The sequence below is a fragment of the Peromyscus maniculatus genome, chromosome 16 (assembly GCF_049852395.1).
Source record: "Peromyscus maniculatus bairdii isolate BWxNUB_F1_BW_parent chromosome 16, HU_Pman_BW_mat_3.1, whole genome shotgun sequence".
Taxonomy (NCBI): Eukaryota; Metazoa; Chordata; class Mammalia; order Rodentia; family Cricetidae; genus Peromyscus; species Peromyscus maniculatus.
Window position 1 is genome coordinate 44,500,663 of NC_134867.1, and position 20,641 is coordinate 44,521,303.

Here is a 20,641-nt window from a genome sequence, read left to right on the forward strand (position 1 = left end):
CATAATGGCCTTTAACTTGTTATTAACTTCTACTACCATTGCTATTATTAACATCATTAGCAACCTGCCTCCTCATAAATGAATAAATCACATAAGCATGTGTACATTTTATATAGTAACATTGCTATTAGAAATTTGCTTCACATAAACTCATATACTAAATTGTATGGATCCCCAGTTACAGGCATAAATACTGGAGTTGGCCTTTACTCATTCTATGTACAACAACATTTGTTATGAATAAGTCACTATAGGATACTTATAGAACCTTTCATTGCACCTTGAGAAGTATCATTGGCATATAAATCTAGGAAAACTGTTCACTCTAAAACTGTGAGAGAATATGAGATGCTTTTAATTTGTTTAGTTTATATGACTCAGAAACCTCAAACAATTAAGTAAGTAGGTAGGATATTAATATAACCATCTCACATATGGCTTCATATCCTATCAGCTCCTGTGCATCTATATCAGAAGATCTCTATTAATATTATAAAGAAAACTGAGCACATTCCAGTGCATAATGTGTAGAAATGAGTAGAAAATTTGACACTAAATTTTCCTTACAAAAGAGGACAAAAATATTTTATAAATTAGGTGTTCATAACAGGGAAAGGCTTTAATCAGCTTTTGAAAGCTAAATGTGTCTCAGGTTCATTATTATTCAAAGGAGTGAATTCTCCCTAGTAACATGTCACAAAGGAACAAGGAACAGCTCTAATGATAGCCCAACAATTTAGTATGAGATTTTTAATCCTGAAATCTGAAGCTTGTGCACATGAGACTACTTGCATAAACCAAAGTTCAATTCCAGAAGCATTTCATTAATTAATTGCATCTCAGACATTCAAAATATGATTCCAGATTTCAAAATACTAAGCCATTACAGGGTGTTTGGTTAAACTAGAAGCATTCTTTAATTTTCCCCACATTAAAGCATGCAATATAAGTATTTACAAATGCCAATTATGTGCAACATTTAAAAATGACAACAGTTTGATGGCATAATGACAACCAATTAATGGTATGTAGGATTTATATTGATGAAAAATAAAATTGAAATTAAGTCAAACACAAGCACCAACAAAGAGGACATTTCAGTTTGACTTGTAGTAAATAATTTTACAACATTGGCCATTAGACATATACAGCTCTATAGCTATCTGGTTTACCAAACAAAGAAAATTTTCAATTTTCACGTATTTAAATTTTTATTATTTATCACAAGGAAAATATGATTTTATTATCAATGAATCTATACAATCCAGTTAGGGCACCATAACCTCAGTACTCTTTGGTTATTACAATGATTTGAAGTGATATGAAAAAAAATCTAATCATATCTAAAGGAATACTTAACACACCAATTCTAATGTCTTTTCAGCTGTCACTTGCAATCATTACTAACTTATTTCTATGAATACTATTCATTAACCACAACTTACCTTAGGATCAAAATACTTCATTTGCCAATGGTAACTTGGGATTGCTTAAGATAAAGCCCTCCAAAGCCATGTTTATTTACAGGACAGATATCTCAGAATAAATAACAAAAATGGAAGATTTTCTTCTTATGTCCCTTCAGGCTTAAGTAGTTCCAGGTAAAAACATGTCCACTTTTGAATTATGGAAACTCTTCTCAGTGATCAGAGTCATAGAAGATGATGTGGATCTGAGAGACTAGAAATAGTCCATCTTCTGGCCAACCTAAAGGGTGAACACCTCAGCATCCCAGAACTGTTAGCTTATGATTTCTGAACATAATGTCCTCATACCTGCCTCCCTCTCTACACTTCCTTTATGGCCTTTCTTCATCTAATATCTCTGATTCCGCAGACATAGATGTATTCAGGAACATCTGTAGTAAAAGTATCTTTTGAAGTAAAAGTACACATTTCCAAACTCATTAGGGTGTTAGAGGTTGTAGTTAAAGCAACAGGGATACAACCACGACAATAACAATTGTCTTAACAATTGATTGACAACTGTTGTTCTAAATGGAAAGACTGTATCAAGTCTCATGGAAAAGCAAGCAGAGGATGAGTGCATTCCGATGGTAGCATTTCCTCTCCTTTGAACATGTCACACCTGTGCTCCTCGGTAATATGATTTGGGTCTGAAGTGTCTGTCCTGAAAAGGCGGGGTCCCCTGTGTGGCACTGAAAGGAAGGGGTAGACACTTAAATAATTGGGACCTACTGGCAGGTCATCAAGTCATTAGCAGCATGGCCTTGAAGGGGATAGCAGGACTCCTCCCACCTGCCTCTTGCCCACGTAATTCCTCCAGAATGTGCTGCCTCACCTGTCATGCAGAACAACAGAACTATCTGTCATGGGCTGAAACTGATGAACCAGGAATCTAAATAAACATTATAGACTTACTTTCACAGATATTTGTAACAGTGAAGGAAAACTGACCAATCTAAAAAAAAAAAATGTCTTAAATTTGTTTCCATATGAACAGATTCTGAGATGGAAGGTGTATGTGCAGGATATTTTTTGAAGAGTACTCTCAAGAATTGGCTGGAGAAGAAAATGGAAAAGTCTGGTCAAATGAAGAAACATCTATGATATGGTTGTCACTGGAGTCTTGGTCAATGCCAGGGAGAACTCTGGAGTTGGGATCGCCCTTGAGTATTGCTCTGAACTAGGATTGGAATAGGACTCCATTAGCCCATTACTGGCACAAGTCACCACTGGCGAAGGATCTAAACTAGCATAACAATTCCTGGAAAGGACAATGCTCAAGAAAGTATGCAGCTGTCTCTGTTGGCAACCAATATTCCCAGCAGTCAAGGATAGTATGGGAGTGGAGGACCTTTACCATCCACCACACTTGGACCAAGTTACCCTCATCACACAGGATTATCTTATTAGGTTTCAGTGATTGGTTGGTTACTGTTGCCTGATGCCCTGAGAGATGATCCAGAGGTTGTTGACCAGATAAATGGTTCTAGTTTTGCCCAACATAAAGCCAAAGACTCCAGACATAACAGGCAAATAAGAGCTTTAAGCTCAGTGCCACATTGACAAATGACCAACTTTCAAGTAGTGATCACATGAAATCAACATTTCTTTGCTAATCTGGTACTTATGTTCACATATGATGCTAAACACTTTACACAGGCTATCTCATTGAATTCTAACAGAAGCCCTAGGAGGTATATCATACAATTTTTCCTGTTGCAGATGGCATATTGAAAACAAGTAACAAGTAGAATATGTATTTTTTTGGTATAACTGGGAAATAGTGGTATAGTGAAATATAGAAGACTTTGACTGTCATGGATGTCAGCTTAGCATTCCATTAGTGAGGGTTTAGTTTTACCTAATACAAAGAAAAACATACTAAGAGTAACCTGTGCTCAATCTCCAGGACCCACATGGTGGGAGGATTGAATCAACTTCTGGAAACTGTCCTCTGACCTCCATACATATGCTGTGGCACACCCATGCCCGACCCCTGTAAAAACAGCAAGGGCACTGAAATAAATAGAATAAAATTGAAATTGAAAATTAACTGAAGTATCTGTGTGCTGGTCCTCCAATAAAAATTCTCCATTCTTAAAGAAAAAAAAAAGTAGGACATCCAAGAACAGACAATCACACACTCAGAACTAGAAACAATTTGGTCATCTAAAATAAGTAAATAAATAAATAAAATTTAAAAAATACCTCCACACCTTAGTGTAATACTGACTATATACCATTTGACACTTCCATGGACCTATGTTGAATTCTAGCTCTAAGTCACATGTGCCATATTACACATATTTTTTTATTTGCATTACATTTTCCCAGTGGTCATATGTCTAGCAATCTTGGAATACTACTGAAAACCGAAAAATCACTCTGAGAGAGTTTCTGTTTGGGGAGAAAACTGTAGTGCGACGGGTTGGGTGTCTTGCTTTCAAAACTAGAAAATCACACCAATAACAGCAGCCCTTTGCTATAACTGCTACCAAAGGTTTGACCTCCTGATAAGTAAAGAGTGCAGAACTTCACCATCAAAGAAGAAACAAACAAGCAACCTGAATACATCGGCTTATGTCCATATGTTTCCGGGCTCTTTCAGAACAGGAAACCCTATCAGAGCCTAGGTATCTCCATGAACTGAGAGTGTAGAAGTTTGTTCAAGGAGATGGAAAGGAACCCAGTTTGCCAAAATTAGTACAATAGAGGTGGAAATTAAGAAGAAAGCACTCTAAAGACATGCTGGGAGGTCTGCTGGAAGCTTCTACTGAAGACTGAACTCATAAATGACAAGAAGCTACCCAAAGCCTGAGAAAGAAACACTGTAGCTTCTATCCCCGACACCCAACACAGATCTAACAATGGTACATGCCTATTTCCCTCCACTCAGGATAGCCACAGGAAGACCATAAACTCAAGGATGCCATGTTGCTGAATAGGAACATCCTTTCATAATAACAAACGAACAAATAATTTGAAACAAAAAGAACTAAAAGTGGTTTATGTCAGAATGGAGAGACTTCATAATGCAGGATGTAATCTGTAAAATCCAGCCATTCACTGAAAACTACATTTAGGTCAGTCATGGGCCATTCATATAACAGCACCCCCATAACATGAAGTCATCCTGTGATACAGTCGTCTTGGCTGGTACAGTAAATACGCACTATGCTATTTGAGCAATGACTAAAATGTACTGGTTGTGTATTAATCAGAATGCATCCAGCTTTTACTTGGGAGAATCTTACTTTAGTTGGGAGTCTAAATTTTCCTACACTAAAAGCAAATCTAAATCTAACTTTACAGTGTTTAAGCCTCCAAAGTATTCATCAGAATCTAATAAGATAGCTGCATGAACAGCTATCTAACACAGAACACATTCTAAACGTATTTAAAAGAAGACTCTAACGTTCAACAGCCAACAAAATAAAATTCAGGTAAAAATTACCAGGTTTATTAAAAGCTAGCACATAATTAATAATGAGAAAAATCAATCACAAGAAACAGACCTAGAAACAAAAAACATGAATCAGAAAATATATTAAACAGCCTCTGACATATATTTTGTATGTTTAAGCAAGTACAGAAAAATATTAACATAATTACTTAAAAAAAAGAAAAAAAGAAAGAAAGGAAGGAAGGAAGGAAGAAAGAAAGAAAGGAAGGAAGGAAGGAAGGAAGGAAGGAAGGAAGGAAGAAAGAAAGAAAGAAAGAAAGAAAGAAAGAAAGAAAGAAAGAAAGAAAGAAAGAAAGAAAGAAAGAAAGAGGTGGTTTTTTGTTGTTGTTGTTGTTGTTGTTGTTTTAAGTCCTGAATTGAACTTTTAGAGCAGGATTGACATAGTGCTGGCAAGCATTTGCTTCATGGACCATACGGTAACTACTTTAACTTCATGAACTACATTATTGCTGTCGCAACCATTCAGCTCTGATTTTATACCAAAGAGCCACCAGAGCCAATATATAATTGTGTGGATATAACAATGCTGCAATAAAACCCCTTTCACAAAGGACGTAGCAGCTACACTGTTGACCTCTTCCTAGAGATAAAATATGTCCGAAATGAAAAATTCCAACTCCTGAGCCTATACATTAACTATTTTAAGATAAAACTTACAAGAAAGAAGCTATGGATCAGTTAAGGTCCTTGTTTTCTGCTGCTATGACGGAAAACATTCCTTCTGCTTGGGGCCTTTATGTGCCACAGTTTCTGTTACCTTTGGTTAAACACTGCCCCAAACTATTACATGGAAAACTTCAAAAGGAAACAATTCGTTAAGTTTTAAACTGTGAACACTCAGGGTCACATGATGAAATCTCTCTTGCCTCAGTCCTTTCTGCTCTGTTAGTCAATCATCCCTCTGTTGGTTTATCTTATCTGCATATGCAATCTTTACATTAGTCACTTAGCGGCTGTCTCTGCTGCCAGATCAACTATGGTGTCAGTATCATAGAACTTATGCTCAGAATAACTCTAACATAGACACCTAACACTGAGCCACATGCCTGATCATTTACCTCAACTCATCCTATCACCTAAGTGCTATGTTATCTTATGTAAAGAGGGATGAGTAGTCTACAACGTTTTGAGAGAAAGAATGACTGCATTCACAGAACTTTTATCAGAAGGTATTGTTAGATTTTCTATTCAGTTAGAAAATATTATGAATTCTAACTTTGCCTAAATCATAAGGTAAATTTCTTCATAGACACTGTGTTTAGATACTATGTCTAAGAAATACACAGTCCGCAAGTGTTAGAACATGGTCCAAGAATGGAGTTGGTGAGAATTCTGAGTGCTTGTGAAAAAAGGCTCCAAGAAAACGAAAGTCTTATGACCTTAGTTTCTTCAAACCTAGGAATTGTTCTTGGAATGTGTTTCCGTGCCCATCCCAGGTGTGGTAGACAGGAGTGGGTTTACTTCGGATTATTCATCACAACTGGATATTGTTATGTGTTTCTATGCCTCCATGGAAAACACATTTTTGTCATGTGAGTCTTGCCTGTTACATATGACTTATCATTGTGATTGCATGTTTGAGTCATGTGACTCTTCTTAACCCTCAGAGCATAAAATTGTCTGATGCTCTAAATAAAGTTGTCTGTTGCATGCGACTTTAGTCGGCCTCATTTATCAGCTCCATTCTCCCAGGTCCCAGCTTCTGTAGAGCAATAAACATATAAGGAATTAGGCTTAGGTACTATCTGTTGTTTGGGGGCTCTGGAGTGGATAAAGTGGACTGATGTGCCACAAATTACATAAATTACAATGTATCTGGCTCATAATGCTGAAAAGCTTGTTAGTCTAAAAGTCTGATGAATCTGGCATCAGGCAAGGGCCTTCATCCTATGCCATAACATGATGGAAAGCCAAGCAAGTATGCCTGAGACAGAAAGAGGAAATTGGGCAGAGATGTGTCCTTGTCATCCAGACCCACTCTCAAAAGAGCTAACCTACTCCCACTCCCACGATAGGCATCAATCCATTTTCAAGGAGAGAGGTCTCATAACTAAATCACCTATTTAAAGTACTGCCCCTTAACACTGTCACTAGCAATAAAATTTCAACATGAGCTTTGCAGGGTGCGCTCAACTTGTAGAACTTACCACTGGAAACAAACCAAGCAGTTTCTCATATACGTAACTACAGTCCCAAGGATGGAAAAGAGGAATGGAACAAACATTTGAGGAAATAATAGTTGATGTTTTGTCAGTACTCACGAAGAAACCAATCCACAGATCGACACTGTTCAATAAGCCTCACACAAATGAGGAGATCCAGGCTCGGAGGTTTTAGGAACTTTTTCCATGGCTTTTTCAGTGCAAGCGATGATTCAATATCATGTTTGTTGATCCAATTATTCACAGTTTTGCCTACTTGGCATAATTCCAGCTAAGTTGATAGAATGAAGAATCATCCTTAAAACAGGAGTTAAAATGCTGTTTATTGAGAAACCTCTTGGTCTGTTCTTACATATCTACCACGCACTGCTCAAGGCAGTGTGTCATTTACTATTCCAAACAGAGCATCTCAGTGAAGAGTTGTCTTCCCCATTTTAAAGATGGAGACACTGAAACTATAGATTCAACATAGACGCTTAAATAACAGCAATAGTGGGAAACAGAACTGGACCCAGGTCTTTTGGATTTATATGCCATGTTCTCCTTGGAGTTAAATCGTATTTATGATATGTCCATAAAGGAAGAGTCACATGTGTTATGAAGCTAGAAATTGGGCAGTGTAGGAATGTTCAAAATACAAACTCCCTGGAATGATGGGAAACAGAGTCTAATATTCCACTCTTAAAACAAGAAATAGCTGGCACCAAACGAATAACTGTCAATAAATCTCAAAAGTAGAGCAATCATTGCAAGTATGGTAATAAATACTTAGACTCATAAAACCACAGAATTGTGAAATTACTTACATATTGTAGTATCCAGTCCCATCTTTTTGGAAAAATAGAGGTATACTTCAGAAGGTTAAATCATTTACCCAAAATAACATTGCTGGTTATTGACCTTTCTATTAAACCATCCCAAATTCTGTTCCAGAAAATATAAATTATTCATGTAGAAAGACAAACCCAATTTTGGCAGGTCAGAGATTTCAGTGAGATATGAATTGGTTAAGGACCGTGATTTATGAATCTAGGCAGCCATCCAGATTGCCTTATCTCGGCTGTCCTTCTGGGAAGCACACTATTGTGACTACCTAAATTGATCTCTGCTTTACTCCATTCAACAGTCAGTGGCTATCACATGAAGGGAAGGGTAAATTACTAAGACACAGTGCAAATACTGAAAGTCAAAAGATGTTAAAGAGGAAATTTATATTGAGATCATCTCCCCTTGTTTGATAGAAACAAAATTAGACCAGATAGTTCATAATGATACTCTGAAAGATAAATACAAATCATGTCCCATTTTAAGCAAACCCTCAGCACCACATTTTTACACACACACACAGCTATATATACATATCCATATATTCTCATTCAAGATTTATCTATCTATCTATCTATCTATCTATCTATCTATTTTGGTTTTTCGAGACAGGATTTCTCTGTGTAATTATGGTGCTTGTCCTGGATTTCACTTTGTAGACCAGGCTGGCCTCGAACTTACAGAGACCTGCCCGGCTGTGACTCCTAAATGCTGGGATTAAAGGCGTGCGCCGCCGCCGCCGCCAACACCACCACCACTCAGCTTTTAAGATTTTTTTTTAATGTATTTGAGTGTTTTGCCTGTATGTGTATATGTGCACCACATGAATGCAATGCCCATAAAGACCATAAGAGGGTATCAGATACCCTGGAGCTTGAGTTTGGGTGCTAAGAATTAAAATGGGGTCCTCTGCAAGAGCAGCAAGTTGTTCTTAACCACTTAGCCATCTCTTCATGCCTGATCCACACAAGCTTTTATCCTTATAAGTTCTTTGAATTCAAGGACTACCAGATTCTCATACATTCCAGACACCTGGCAATTCAGCTGATACTATAAGTGCTCCATGTTTATTGAGTGAATGAATGAAAAAATGCTGAATAAGCAACTTGTGTTACTTAATGTCACTTTAGCAAACATGCCCTCGGTAGATGCCAAAGCACTACTTAACCTGTGTTTGTAAGAACCTGCATGTAAAGAAACCCAGATGATGACCCAAGAAATCACCCTAGCAATTGTTGCATGTGTGAGGCCCCTCTCCCAAGAAGTGCTCTTACTTGGTGAGTTTACCATACCTTTGGAAGGTAAGAGTGAATATGTAACATTTATTGACCAAGACTTTCTCCTTGTAAGCAAGTAGCCCACAGAAGGATGCTATGATTCACTGTATATTTTTTAACTAAGCATTATTTATTATTGCACACAGAATCCAAAATATGATTCCTTTCACATAAGTAATTGTAAGAGCTTTTACACTTCTCTTTCTAGGAAGGAATTAAAGTATATCTATATTCTGTTTCTGAAGAGATAAGAATAAAAGCTAATTTTTAAGAGAGTATTAAATTGTTCATTTTGGTTGTTCCTATTAAAACAGCACTCTTATTCAAGAATGTCACTGCCTTTGCCCAATGGTTACAATTATATATAACACTATTACTTCTTTACTGTTGAAAAAAACCAGTCTGGAGTTAGTCTTCAAGATATCACAAGAGAAAGAAAGATGAGTAAAGGAAATAGATATAATCTTCCATTCTCTGTGTGCTATAAATGGTCTATAGAAAATAGTACCAATTGGTTTAGGTAGAGAAGTTATTTACCTTTCTAGATCCATTGGGCCTCAGTACCCATAACAATATCTAGTGGATAATTTATCTACTAAGGAAGAAAGGAAAAGATAGACTGTTATGATTCATGCTAGACGCTAGTCTTATCTTGATTATCGTCCCTCATATGTATCCTTAGTACACCTAATTGTATCTTTTCCCACATCTGTTGCAAGTATTCAGCAAAGAGATACATATCACAACACACCAATAATATTCAGTGTTGGAATACTCATCATACACCCACGTATATAACTTCTTAGACCTCTTAGAAATTAGCAATAGGTTATGGAAGGATATCAGAAAATATCAGCAATGTTTCCATGTACTTTAGGACATGCCAAATAACACTGCAGAGTACACAGTGTTCCGATTTATATCTAAGCAATTCTCAAGAGATTGCAGGGCCCCTGGGTGCTCAGAGAATCTGTCTGCTGGCCTGCTTTGCTGGCACTCCTGGCTGACTGGCTGGCTTTGCTGATCTTGCAAGCCAAGGGATTATTAGATTGACCACATGCCCTCTGCTTTTGTTTCTTTGTTTTTTGTTTTGTTTTGAGATGGAGAGAGGAAAGTTGACTAGGGCCCCAGAGATCTATGAGGAAAAAAGAAAGGAAAAGGAGGAGGGGAGAGAAATTTGCAGCGATAGGTGGTTTCTGTTGTGCAAGTCAAGAGAGTATGTAAGAGTTTGATTCTAGTAGAAGCAAACTGAGAACATAGTTTAACAATAGCCCACAGGGATGCCAAGATAACATCTCCTGAAAGATGTCTCTAAACTACATCAAGAACTTCTACGAAGGATGTGTAAGTAGCAAACAAGAACATCGATTGCGTAAATTTTTGTCTGTGTATTTTTTAACTTCGTTGGCATGTGTGTTGATAGGCACAATTATTGTACACTTACAAAGAAAAATAACATATATAACAATCATGTGCTGTAAAATAGTCTGAATTTAAAATTATTGATAGATTAATTCTGGAGGTAATTTCATCCATTGATGCTTTAAAGTAGGTCACACTCTTAATTCAATGTTAAGCATGGGAAAAAATTTGCCAACACTAAATAAATACTGTTCTGTCCTTTTGATAATACTTGTCCTAAGCTTAATAAATGTTGCATTTGTCATCTAATCTTCCAAAAGAGTCAAACAGACATTCTAAGATATTTATGACTTTATGTCAAAGAGATTACATGAGAAAGAAATATGGAATTCAAAGCTGTTCAAAGTATTTCCAAACTTACCCATTTGATTGGCAATAGATATCAGTTTGATGACTGACTGCATTCTATAAAGAGTAAAGTGGCACAACACTCTTGCAGGGTTTACAGTGAATATGATATTTCTTCAAAACTTCTCAAATCTTAACATGTTTAAATCTTGTTTGAATGTGATCATAAAAACATCCTTCAAAGTGTCCTTTCTAAATGTTCCTTTCCGACCCAATTTCCCCCTCCCCTCCAAAAACCAACAGGTGAAACCTCCAACCGTGATCGGCCAGTTCCACACCCTCTTCTTCGGGTCTGTGAGGATGTTCTTTCTTGGAGTGCTGGGCTTTGCGGTTTATGGGAATGAGGCTTTGCATTTCAGCTGTGACCCAGACAAAAGGGAGATAAATCTGTTCTGTTACAATCAGTTCAGGCCAATAACTCCCCAAGTAAGTTTCCGGTGTGTATGCAAACACTGACTCCCCAACACGAGTAGTTTTTTTCTTTTCTCCTATAATTTTGAGAACTGTATTTCTCTTTAATTGGCTGAATATTGCAGAAATTATAACTTGAGTTCCTCAAAAATTTCTTTCAAATCCACTATTCTATTATCTATTGGTATATTTAGCATAGAGACATTAGGCAGCTATTAAAATCAAGTAATTTATCATTATCATTAGCGGACAGGCAGTGATAGTAAGTTATGATTGTGTTTTCCAACTGCCATATGTTTACAGTTCTAAAATCTTAGAAAATAAATGACATATGTCAGCACGTCTACACTTGTTCATCATATTTTCATATCTTTAAGGCATTTGTGAAACTTAGAATTCTTAAGTTGCCCTTGCTGAATCCATGAATTTTTCATGTTTTTTTTTTTTTTTTTTTTTTTTGGTGACATGTTGTTTATTTGACTTGACTAAAATAGTTCTGATATACTCTAGGTGTTCTGGGCATTACAACTCGTGGTTGTCCTGCTTCCTGGAGCAATATTCCATCTTTATGCTGCATGTAAAAGCATCAACCAAGAATGCATTCTTCAAAAGCCCATGTATACTGTGATTTACATCCTCTCTGTCTTGTTAAGAATCAGCTTGGAGGTGGCAGCATTTTGGCTTCAGATTCATCTCTTTGGCTTCCAGGTGAAACCTCTATACTTGTGTGATGCCGAATCCCTTGGTAAAAAAATGAATGTTCTAAAATGCATGGTTCCAGAACATTTTGAAAAGACTATTTTTCTCATTGCAATGTACACTTTTACTGTAATCACCATGGTATTATGTGTTGCTGAGATTTTTGAGATAATATTTAGAAGGTCATGTTTCCTCTTTAAACAATGACAGGGTTGATTATCTATTGTCATGATATAGTTCCTATCAATCATTTATGTTTAGTTTTTTGATCAAATACTTCAATTCCATATGTTCTTTAAATTTTGGTGTGTCTGTAATTTATGTATATTAGAAAATAGGATACCAAGTTTTAAACTAATTGTTTTTGAGCAAATATTTCCTCCTATTTTTATTTTACCACTTATTCTATGATAATGTACACATAAGACTAATGATAACTCATTTTTTAAAATAGTAAATTTTAGGTGTCTCTAATATACAACACTTTAGGTTACCACATTATTTTGTGACCAGAGAAACTTACCACTGTTAGACACTAGGAAATTGATGTTCAGAGACGTTATGTTATGTGCAGTAAGTCACACAACCAAACCAGAATCTGGGTCTTTCCTATCCACTGAACCATGTAGCTTTAACTTTGAGGACATAATTATCTTTGCCTTTGTGTAAAATATAATGGTAAACACAAAACATAAATTAACTAAAAGTCATTATATAATTTTATCACTAACTCAGAGAAAATGAGCAATTGCATCTTTAATATTAAGTCCATATTGTTTTCCCGAAATTTCAATATTAAGTAATCCTGGAAATAGTTAAGAAATAAATTAGAATTGCTATGAATAACACTGTGAGTGGCTTCCTTGTCTTTTTTATTTTTTTGTGCCTATATAAGCTCTGTTTTTGCATAACTTCCACATTTAAAATTATTTGAATGGAAAATTTGGTTTACATTAAGCTAAAATTCCTCAATAATTTTGAAACCATCCCATAGGTAATCTTATAGAAAATCAGTGCACTTATTTCTATTTGTACTTTCAACAATCATCCTCATTTATGCCATTTAAAATTATTTATGTCCTACTGTTTTATGCCGGTATTTTAGTAGAGAACCACACATAGTAAAATACTGAAATTTTGGAATTTTCTTAAGCCTATATTTGATATTATAAATTCTGTACTAGGATTTTAACTCATGGATCTTGCCCAACATAAAAGCAACGAAGAAAATCCAACTTAGTTTCACTCAGTAAATAGCTTCTGAGGACCTATTATTTAATATATACTATACTGCTAGGTCAAATTTAGAAACAAAAAAACTCAGCACCAAAAGGAGATCCCATTCTGTTGAATGATCAAGTGATAAGTCAAGAGAGTGGTGATTTATGAAAGTAAACTGTAAATAAAATAAAAATAAGACATTGAGCAAATGTCCAAATACTTGAAAAAAATCACTTATGAATTTCTATTAATTCATGCACTTAGGAAGAAGTGGCATCAGAAATTAAAATGTACTATAAATCAAATGATAATTAAAGAAATTTATTGAAATTTGTTGAAAGAATTAAAACATTGTTTGGCTGTCTATAGAAGTTGTATGTTATGTCATGAAAATTATAAATTTATCTTCACACTTCAAGAAATTAGCAAAATAACTAGATAAAATCATTAAATAGGATAAGAATAAAATAATATAAAATTGAGAGTTAAATGAAAATGCATTAAACAAATGGTGATTACTTCAGTTACACAGTTTTAGATGATAAAGAAAAAAAGGACATCACCTTTATGATAAATGAAAAGTGACATTAAGATGATCATAGGGATACTTGAACAATGTAACAAAAAGTTTGATGGAATGAAGAAATTCTTTGAAACCCATATTACTAAGACAAGAGAAACTGATAAAATACACAGCAAACATAAATATTCTTAAATCTGTTAGATGAATTAAAATTCAAACCCTTTTCTTAAAGAAAACTCCATATCCAGATGGCCTCTCTGGTCAAATTCACCAAATATTTAAGGAAGAGATAACATTACAAAATCTCTTTAGGAAGAAAGACAAAAGAAGCTCCCAGTTTTCTAGGCAAGATCGTGTTGGAACAAGAAGAAAATATTTCCCATTTTGTTTAAAGAGAGAACCATAGCATAATTTTGTTATTGAAGCTTTCTAGAAAAAGATATTAGCAAATATAATCCAGCGATGATTGCACAGGTAGAAGATGTCCAGGTTGGATTTTTCCTGGCAGTTTCAGATTTTTTTTAAACACTTAAAAGACAATTAATGTAATTGAACTATATTGAAAGAAGAAATCACATAGTCATCATAACAGATGCAAATAAAAGTATTTGGTTAAATTTAATAGTCATTTTTGATGAAATAAACAAAAACAAACTTTTCACTTAATGAGGGAATTATCTAAATTTGATGAAAAAAAAAGGATATAAAGTAATCTTGGAAAATACCCTGTAATATTGAAAAGAAAGAACAATTTTCTCTATGATCTGGACAAAGAGAAGCATTTCCACTTTAACTGTTTTGGCTTAATTTGAACTGCAATTCATTTAGAGAGCAAACAAAAAAGTATTAATGCTGAATGATCTCTTCAGTAAATTCAATAAAACCAAATAAAAGATAGGCAGATTGGAAAAGAAGAAATGCCATCTGCACTCATACAAAAGTACACAGAAAATTCTAAAACATAAAAGAAAACCTAAAAGAATAATGAAATTCATCAAAAAACATAGCTTTAAAGCAATAAAATATTTAAATTTGTGAAAGTATTGTCATTTACAACAGACTAAAAAAAATCAGGAAATACATAGAAAAAATTCACACAATATTTGCTAGACAAGTACAATAAAAATAATGTCCTGAAAAATAAATAAAGCATGTCTTAGCCATAACTGTGTTGGTAGTCTTAATCACTTAGAACTTCTGGTACCTCACATAGATCTATAAATTCAATGTAATCTCAGCAAATTTTTTTGTAAATATCTGCAGGTGGCATCTAAACGTTATAAGGAACACAAAAGAAAACACATGACTGCATAAATTTCACAAAAGGAAAAATTCCATTATTTAAATACAGTAATCCAAAAACAAACAAACAAACAAACAAAACCCTATTTCTAATATGGGGGGAAGAAAATAAAAAATAGCCTAACTAACAGGAAAAATGATAAACAAAAACATAGAAGTTAGCAAATCCTCATCAACAAACTGAAACACAACTGACCTCAACTCATTTAAAAAGGTGAGACTAGCTGCCTGGACTAAAGAATAAAATCGAAGATTTGCCAAGACCACTCAGTAGTTACAAGTAGGTATTGCTCTTCCAGAAGATCTGAGTTTAGTTCCAAGCACAAGTTTCAGGCAGTTTACAGCTACCTGTATCTCTAATTCCAGGGGATCCAATGCACTCTGCACTCTTCTCACCTCCGTGGTCAAAACACACACACACACACACACACACACACACACACACACACACACACACGCATGCACGCACTCACACACACTCTGACTTACTGAACAAACACACATACACAGACTTCTTTTTAAAATTTTTTTTTAAAAAAAGAGCTCTAATAACTATATAGTCCGTCTAAGAAGCATATGTCTGGCAAAGTCGCACAGAAATTGAGACTGAGCCTCAAAGAATCAGAGTCTAACTATCAAATCGAAACAAACGAGGCTGGTGTAGCTATTCTGATATCTAATAGACATCAGACCATAATTAATAAAGAAGACCACTATAATATACTAGTCGAGTGACATAGTCAATATGATATAACAAATGTAAATGTATCAAGGCATTTCAATGAATACTTGGGTACCTAATTTCATAAATTAAACAGTAATGTACATTAAGGGTCAGACATGTGCAATACCCCAGATATCAATACCCTGTTTTTATCCTCAGAAAAGTCATGCAAAGTAAACATTAACAAAGAAAATTCACAGTTAAACCACATCACAGACCAGTTGGCCTTAAGAGACATCTACAAAAAATTTTATCTAATGCCGTATCTATCATAGAACATATTATAGGCCCTAAAGCAAGTCTAAATAAAATTAGAGAAATGAAATAATTCATTGTATCTAGTAAGACAATAATAGAATAAAACTACAAACAACAGCAAAAGAAACCATAGAAATAGCATAAATATTTAAAGACTGAACAATACACTTGAGAAGAAGCAGTGGATCATTATACAAACCAAGGAAAAAATTTTAAAATTACTGGAATGAAATGAAAATTAAAGCACAGCTTATCAGAACTAAGGGATATAACAAAGACAATTGTTACTGGGAAATGTAAAGCTTATAAGTGGCTTCATTAAAAAAAAATCAAGGAGATTGCTAATAATAATAATAATTAAAAAAAAAAAAGCCAGCAGTATCCTTCAAACATTTTGGGGAAAACAGAAACCTGCCAAACCCCAAAGAAGTAGGCAGCAAGAACTAATGAAGGACAAGGCAGAAGGTTGTGAACCAGAGGCTAAAGGAATACCATCAGTATCAACCCCCAAAAAAACATGGTTCTTCGAAAAGATGCGCAAGACTGAGAAACTCCTAGTAAAACTAATGAGAGAGAGAGAGAGAGAGAGAGAGAGAGAGAGAGAGAGAGAGAGAGAGAGAGAGAAGAGAGAGAGAACTAGAATTAATAAAAATTGAGATGCAGAAAAGGTTGTTATAGAAGATTCCAGTGAAACCCACAGAATCATTAGAGAATACGTCAAAAACTTATATTAAAAGAAAACGACTAGAAAAATCTAAGGGAAAGAATTTCCTAGACATACATAATTTACCAAAATTAAATAAAAAGGATATAAACAACTTAAAAGGACTCATAGCTAGGAATAAAAATGAAGCAATCGTTTTTTTTTTAAAGTTTCTCCACAAAGCAAAAATAAGTAAATGAACAAATAAAGATAAAGGACTGGTCATATTCACTATTCAATCCCCCCCGCCCCAAGACAGGGTTTCTCTGTGTAGAGCCAGAACTCCCTCTGTGGACAGATTATCCCTGAACTCAGAGGTCCACTTACCTCTGCTTCCGGAATTCTGAGATTAATGGTGTGCACCACTGTGCCTGGCATTGTTGAATTCTAATGACACTTTACAGAAGAGCCAGCAACAATACTCAAACTCTTCCATGTATAAGAAGAGAAGCAACACTACCAAACCCGTTCTGGGGCAGCACTGTTACCCCAGTACAAAATGAGGTTAGGCTAAAGAACACTATGTATCAATATTGGCAACAGACATAGCTACAAAAATTCTAATAAAAATACTTTCAACCACAATTCAAGATCACATGAAGAAGATCATAAACAATGGCCAAGATGATTTTATCCCCCAAAAAAAGAATGTTGGTTCAACATGTGCAAATCAATAAAAGCTATATACCATATAAATATACTTAAGGACAGAAATCACAAGATCATCTCAATAGATGCAGAAAAGACTTTTGACAAAGTCTAACATTGCTTTATTACATACATACATATCATTACATTATTTATATATGATTCATATATATGTATCGTATATATATATATGAAAATGCCATGACAAATCCCTAAGGCCCTTACTTTATATATTAACTTTAAATTTATTAAATTATATAAAAATAAATATAAGCACAAAGTGTAGAAAACACACATAAAGTATCTAGAGAGGTCTACTACAATGTCATTGGGAGGAGAATGATCACAAAATTTTAGGTTTAGGAAATTCTATAGCTTCAGATTTTAGTTCTCGGCAGTACTGGGATTTCAATTAAAAAAATAATTAAGATAAAGCCTCGCCGGGTGGTGGTGGCACATGCCTTTAATCCCAGCACTCTTGGAAAGCAGAGGCAGGAGGATCTCTGTGAGTTCGAGGCCAGCCTGGACTACAGAATGAGTCCTAGGAAAGGTGCCAAAGTTACACAGAGATACCTTCTCTCGGGAAAAAAAAAAAAAAAAAAGTAAAACCTCAAAAATGAGAACTAGTGCAAGCAGCGGGGACGGGGGAAGAGATTACTGAACGGGACAAATGAAATGTAATTCCTTAAGGATGCTACCATGGAATGGAAAGGAGGCACAAAAAAACATCAACTTGTAGAAAGAAAAGGTGAGGTATGCTGAAAAACGACCTGAGTCAAAAGTGTTGAATAAATATCCAGGACTCTATCTTGATAAGTATTAAAATAGGATAAAACTTCCCAAATGTTCATCATCTTCCATGAATAATAAACTTACATAATATTAGTTCAATTTTCATTAATTTCCACATATTTAGCTTTCAAGTTTGAAAAGGGCTGACTGTTTAGTCCAGTATGTGAACTTGCAAATTTTTAATTTAAGACTTAAACATAGCACTTCTCTAGCAAGAATTTAAAGCCTCTAAGCCAAAAAGTAATGGCTCTTTACAGTTCAGACTTCCTCCACATACGTGTTTCCACTCTCTCTACAGTTTCTAGAAGGGCTGCAACGTGTACTTTTGTGTGTGTGAGTGCTTATAAAATTTTATTTTGTGATCATTTGTTTGATTAAAATTATTTAACCCCCCCTCCAAAAAAAAAAAAAAAGCTCTGTGAGCTATCAGCAAGCATACGGCTGTCATCTCTACTAACTGGAAAGCTCTAGGTAATGGATATTAAGTCCAAAGCCTGCTTTGGCAACTTAGTCACACACACACACACACACACACACACACACACACACACACACACGGAGTGGGGGCAGGGAAAATGGGAGAGAGTTGAAAGCTGAGAATCTAGCTTAGTGGTAAACAATGCTTGCCTAGAATGTCCCCAACAAAGGACACACACACAGGACAGGGACAGGCAGAAATGGGGGGCGTGTTTGGGAGTGCTAGATGAAATAGTTAATATAATTCAAATATAATTCAATTCAAAATTAAGATTGGGGAACTGAGAGTTATATTTTCCTTTCGCCCAGTCCATGAACTCTACTTTCTTATTTTTTCCCCTTTCTTCTCCTTCCTTTTGTTCCATACCAAAAAAAAAAAAAGAAAGAAAAGAAAAGCAAAAAGTTAAATAAAGACGCTTCTCCTTTTCTTACCAGCAGAGAGCGCTGGTGCCGCGTGCGACGCGGGGAGCCTTCACGTGATCTGCGTTCCCCACCGCCTGGACCCAGGCAGCTAAGTCTGACTCCTCCCGGCATCCGTCGCCGCCGCCAAGCCGACCAAGCGGCTGAGCAACGGAAGCGCGGGCGGGCGTGGCCGCGCTCGGAGGCGGAAGCGGAAGCGTGTTTGTGGCCGGCGAGTAGGAAGTGGTGGTGCTTCCGCGAGGGGAGATGGCCGCGCTGGCCCCGCTGCCGCCGCTGCCCGCGCAGTTTAAGAGCATACAGCATCACTTGCGAACGGCGCAGGAGCACGACAAGCGGGACCCCGTGGTGGCCTACTACTGTGAGTCCCTCCGAGCCGCCGCCCGCCCCCCGTGCCCGAGCCCACGCCCCGCCCCGCCCCCTGGCTTTAAACCCCCGAGCCTTGCTTGACCTCTGGCCCTCCCCGGGAAGCACCCGAGGGCCCCCCACCTCTGCCAAGCCTCGGAACTGACCCCCTGAGTGGTCTGCACACTCCTCCCGGGTCTTCTGGGTAGCCACGAAAGCTGCCTGGGGAGTCAGTCGAGCCTTAGAGATGGGGTGGGTGTCCGTCCGTCCCCCGCGCCCCCCGCGATGGGAAGGAAGGTGGACTTCGCGGTGTATCGGCTGCTCAGCACTTGCGTTCGACTGCTCTTGACGTCAGGGTTCCATGCCCCTCTCTTCCTTTGTCGTCCGGAGCGGACGAAAAGTTGAGAAGTTTCGTTGACAGTTGTCGCGGTTTGCGATTGTCTATGTGCCCCACCGCCAAAGGGAAAACGGGTCTGACTTGGTTCGGGCTTTTAGAGCTGGTAAAGCGGGTGAGGGCTAGTAGTAGTTTTATGGAAAGTGTGTTTTGAATTTTATGCTCGTATCTTTGTTGCAAGAAATGACTGTACTACTCGGAGCCCCTGAAGAACTTGCAGAATAGAGAAACTCAGTATGATTCGTCCTCTGCTGAGAACATTGCAGGGACGTTGTTAGCAAAAGTCTGCACCAGCTCATCCCTTCCCTTTCTCTCCGTGTGCCTCCTTTCTCCAGTGTGCACGGGTGTCATCACACACCTCGCCCCATCGCTGCCAAACTCCGCGTGATTTAAGATTTGAAATGCAACCTCTCCCGCAAGCCATGAGATGACTGCACTTCATCTTTGTCAAAACTGAAGAGTATTGTTTTCATCGTGCTTGCTCTTTTAACTTCCTCAACCAAGCCCTAATAATCACCCGTGCAGCATGTAATCATTGAGCCTTTTTACCTGGTGCCGGGCTTTCCTAGGTACTGCCAAAAGCCGTTCGTAGTACTAATGAGAGGAGGTTGCTGAGACAGTACTCATGCAAAATCTATAAAGTAAATCGGGAAAGGGAACAGAAGTACCAGAACAGGGTAGAGGGGGTTTCATTTTCCTTTGTTCAGAGGGTACTTGGCTGAATTGACAGTCGAAGCCATTAGTTCATGCATATTTGGGGAGGA

At 36.7% G+C, this 20,641-nt stretch overlaps 3 protein-coding genes across 9 annotated transcripts in view; 2 read left to right on the forward strand and 1 right to left on the reverse strand.

Moving 5' to 3' along the window:
* The window catches only part of Nmbr (neuromedin B receptor), a 58,013-nt gene extending 38,224 nt beyond the window's left edge, over nt 1–19,789 (reverse strand). Inside the window, exon 1 of the mRNA XM_042262252.2 lies at nt 19,651–19,789. The gene's annotated coding sequence lies outside the window, so the exon portion shown is untranslated. The remainder of the gene's footprint in view (nt 1–19,650) is intronic.
* Nucleotides 10,201–12,834, forward strand: Gje1 (gap junction protein epsilon 1). Of its 2 annotated transcripts, XM_076553006.1 has the most exons (3): nt 10,201–10,537; nt 11,207–11,404; nt 11,885–12,834. In XM_076553006.1, exons 1-3 carry the CDS (start codon nt 10,499–10,501, stop codon nt 12,278–12,280), a joined length of 633 nt encoding a protein of 210 aa, XP_076409121.1. In that variant the 5' UTR covers nt 10,201–10,498; the 3' UTR covers nt 12,281–12,834. The 2 variants fall into 2 exon arrangements, with proteins under 2 accessions (XP_076409121.1, XP_006976728.2); XM_006976666.4 differs by lacking the exon at nt 10,201–10,537 and having other exon boundaries at nt 11,069–11,389.
* Vta1 (vesicle trafficking 1) overlaps nt 19,307–20,641 on the forward strand; it is a 56,878-nt gene continuing 55,543 nt past the window's right edge. For 2 of the 6 annotated variants that reach the window (XM_076552709.1, XM_042262256.2), the window contains exon 1: nt 19,891–20,446. Coding sequence is in view for 1 of the 6 variants with exons in the window: in XM_006976667.4 (XP_006976729.1) it covers nt 19,388–19,499 (112 nt within the window). In the remaining 5 variants the exon portion in view is untranslated. Of the gene's footprint in view, nt 19,500–19,613; nt 19,736–19,890; nt 20,447–20,641 lie in introns of those variants that run through there. The other 4 variants (XM_076552711.1, XM_006976667.4, XM_015995579.3 and 1 more) reach the window with 4 other exon arrangements.

What these genes read in the sequence shown, in the direction of transcription:
- Gje1 (XM_006976666.4), top strand. Translation starts at nt 11,069, where the DNA reads ATGATATTTCTTCAAAACTTCTCAAATCTTAACATGTTTAAATCTTGT. An exon ending in TCAGGCCAATAACTCCCCAA is followed by an intron (nt 11,390 to 11,884) that starts GTAAGTTTCCGG and finishes GATATACTCTAG; the next exon opens with GTGTTCTGGGCATTACAACT.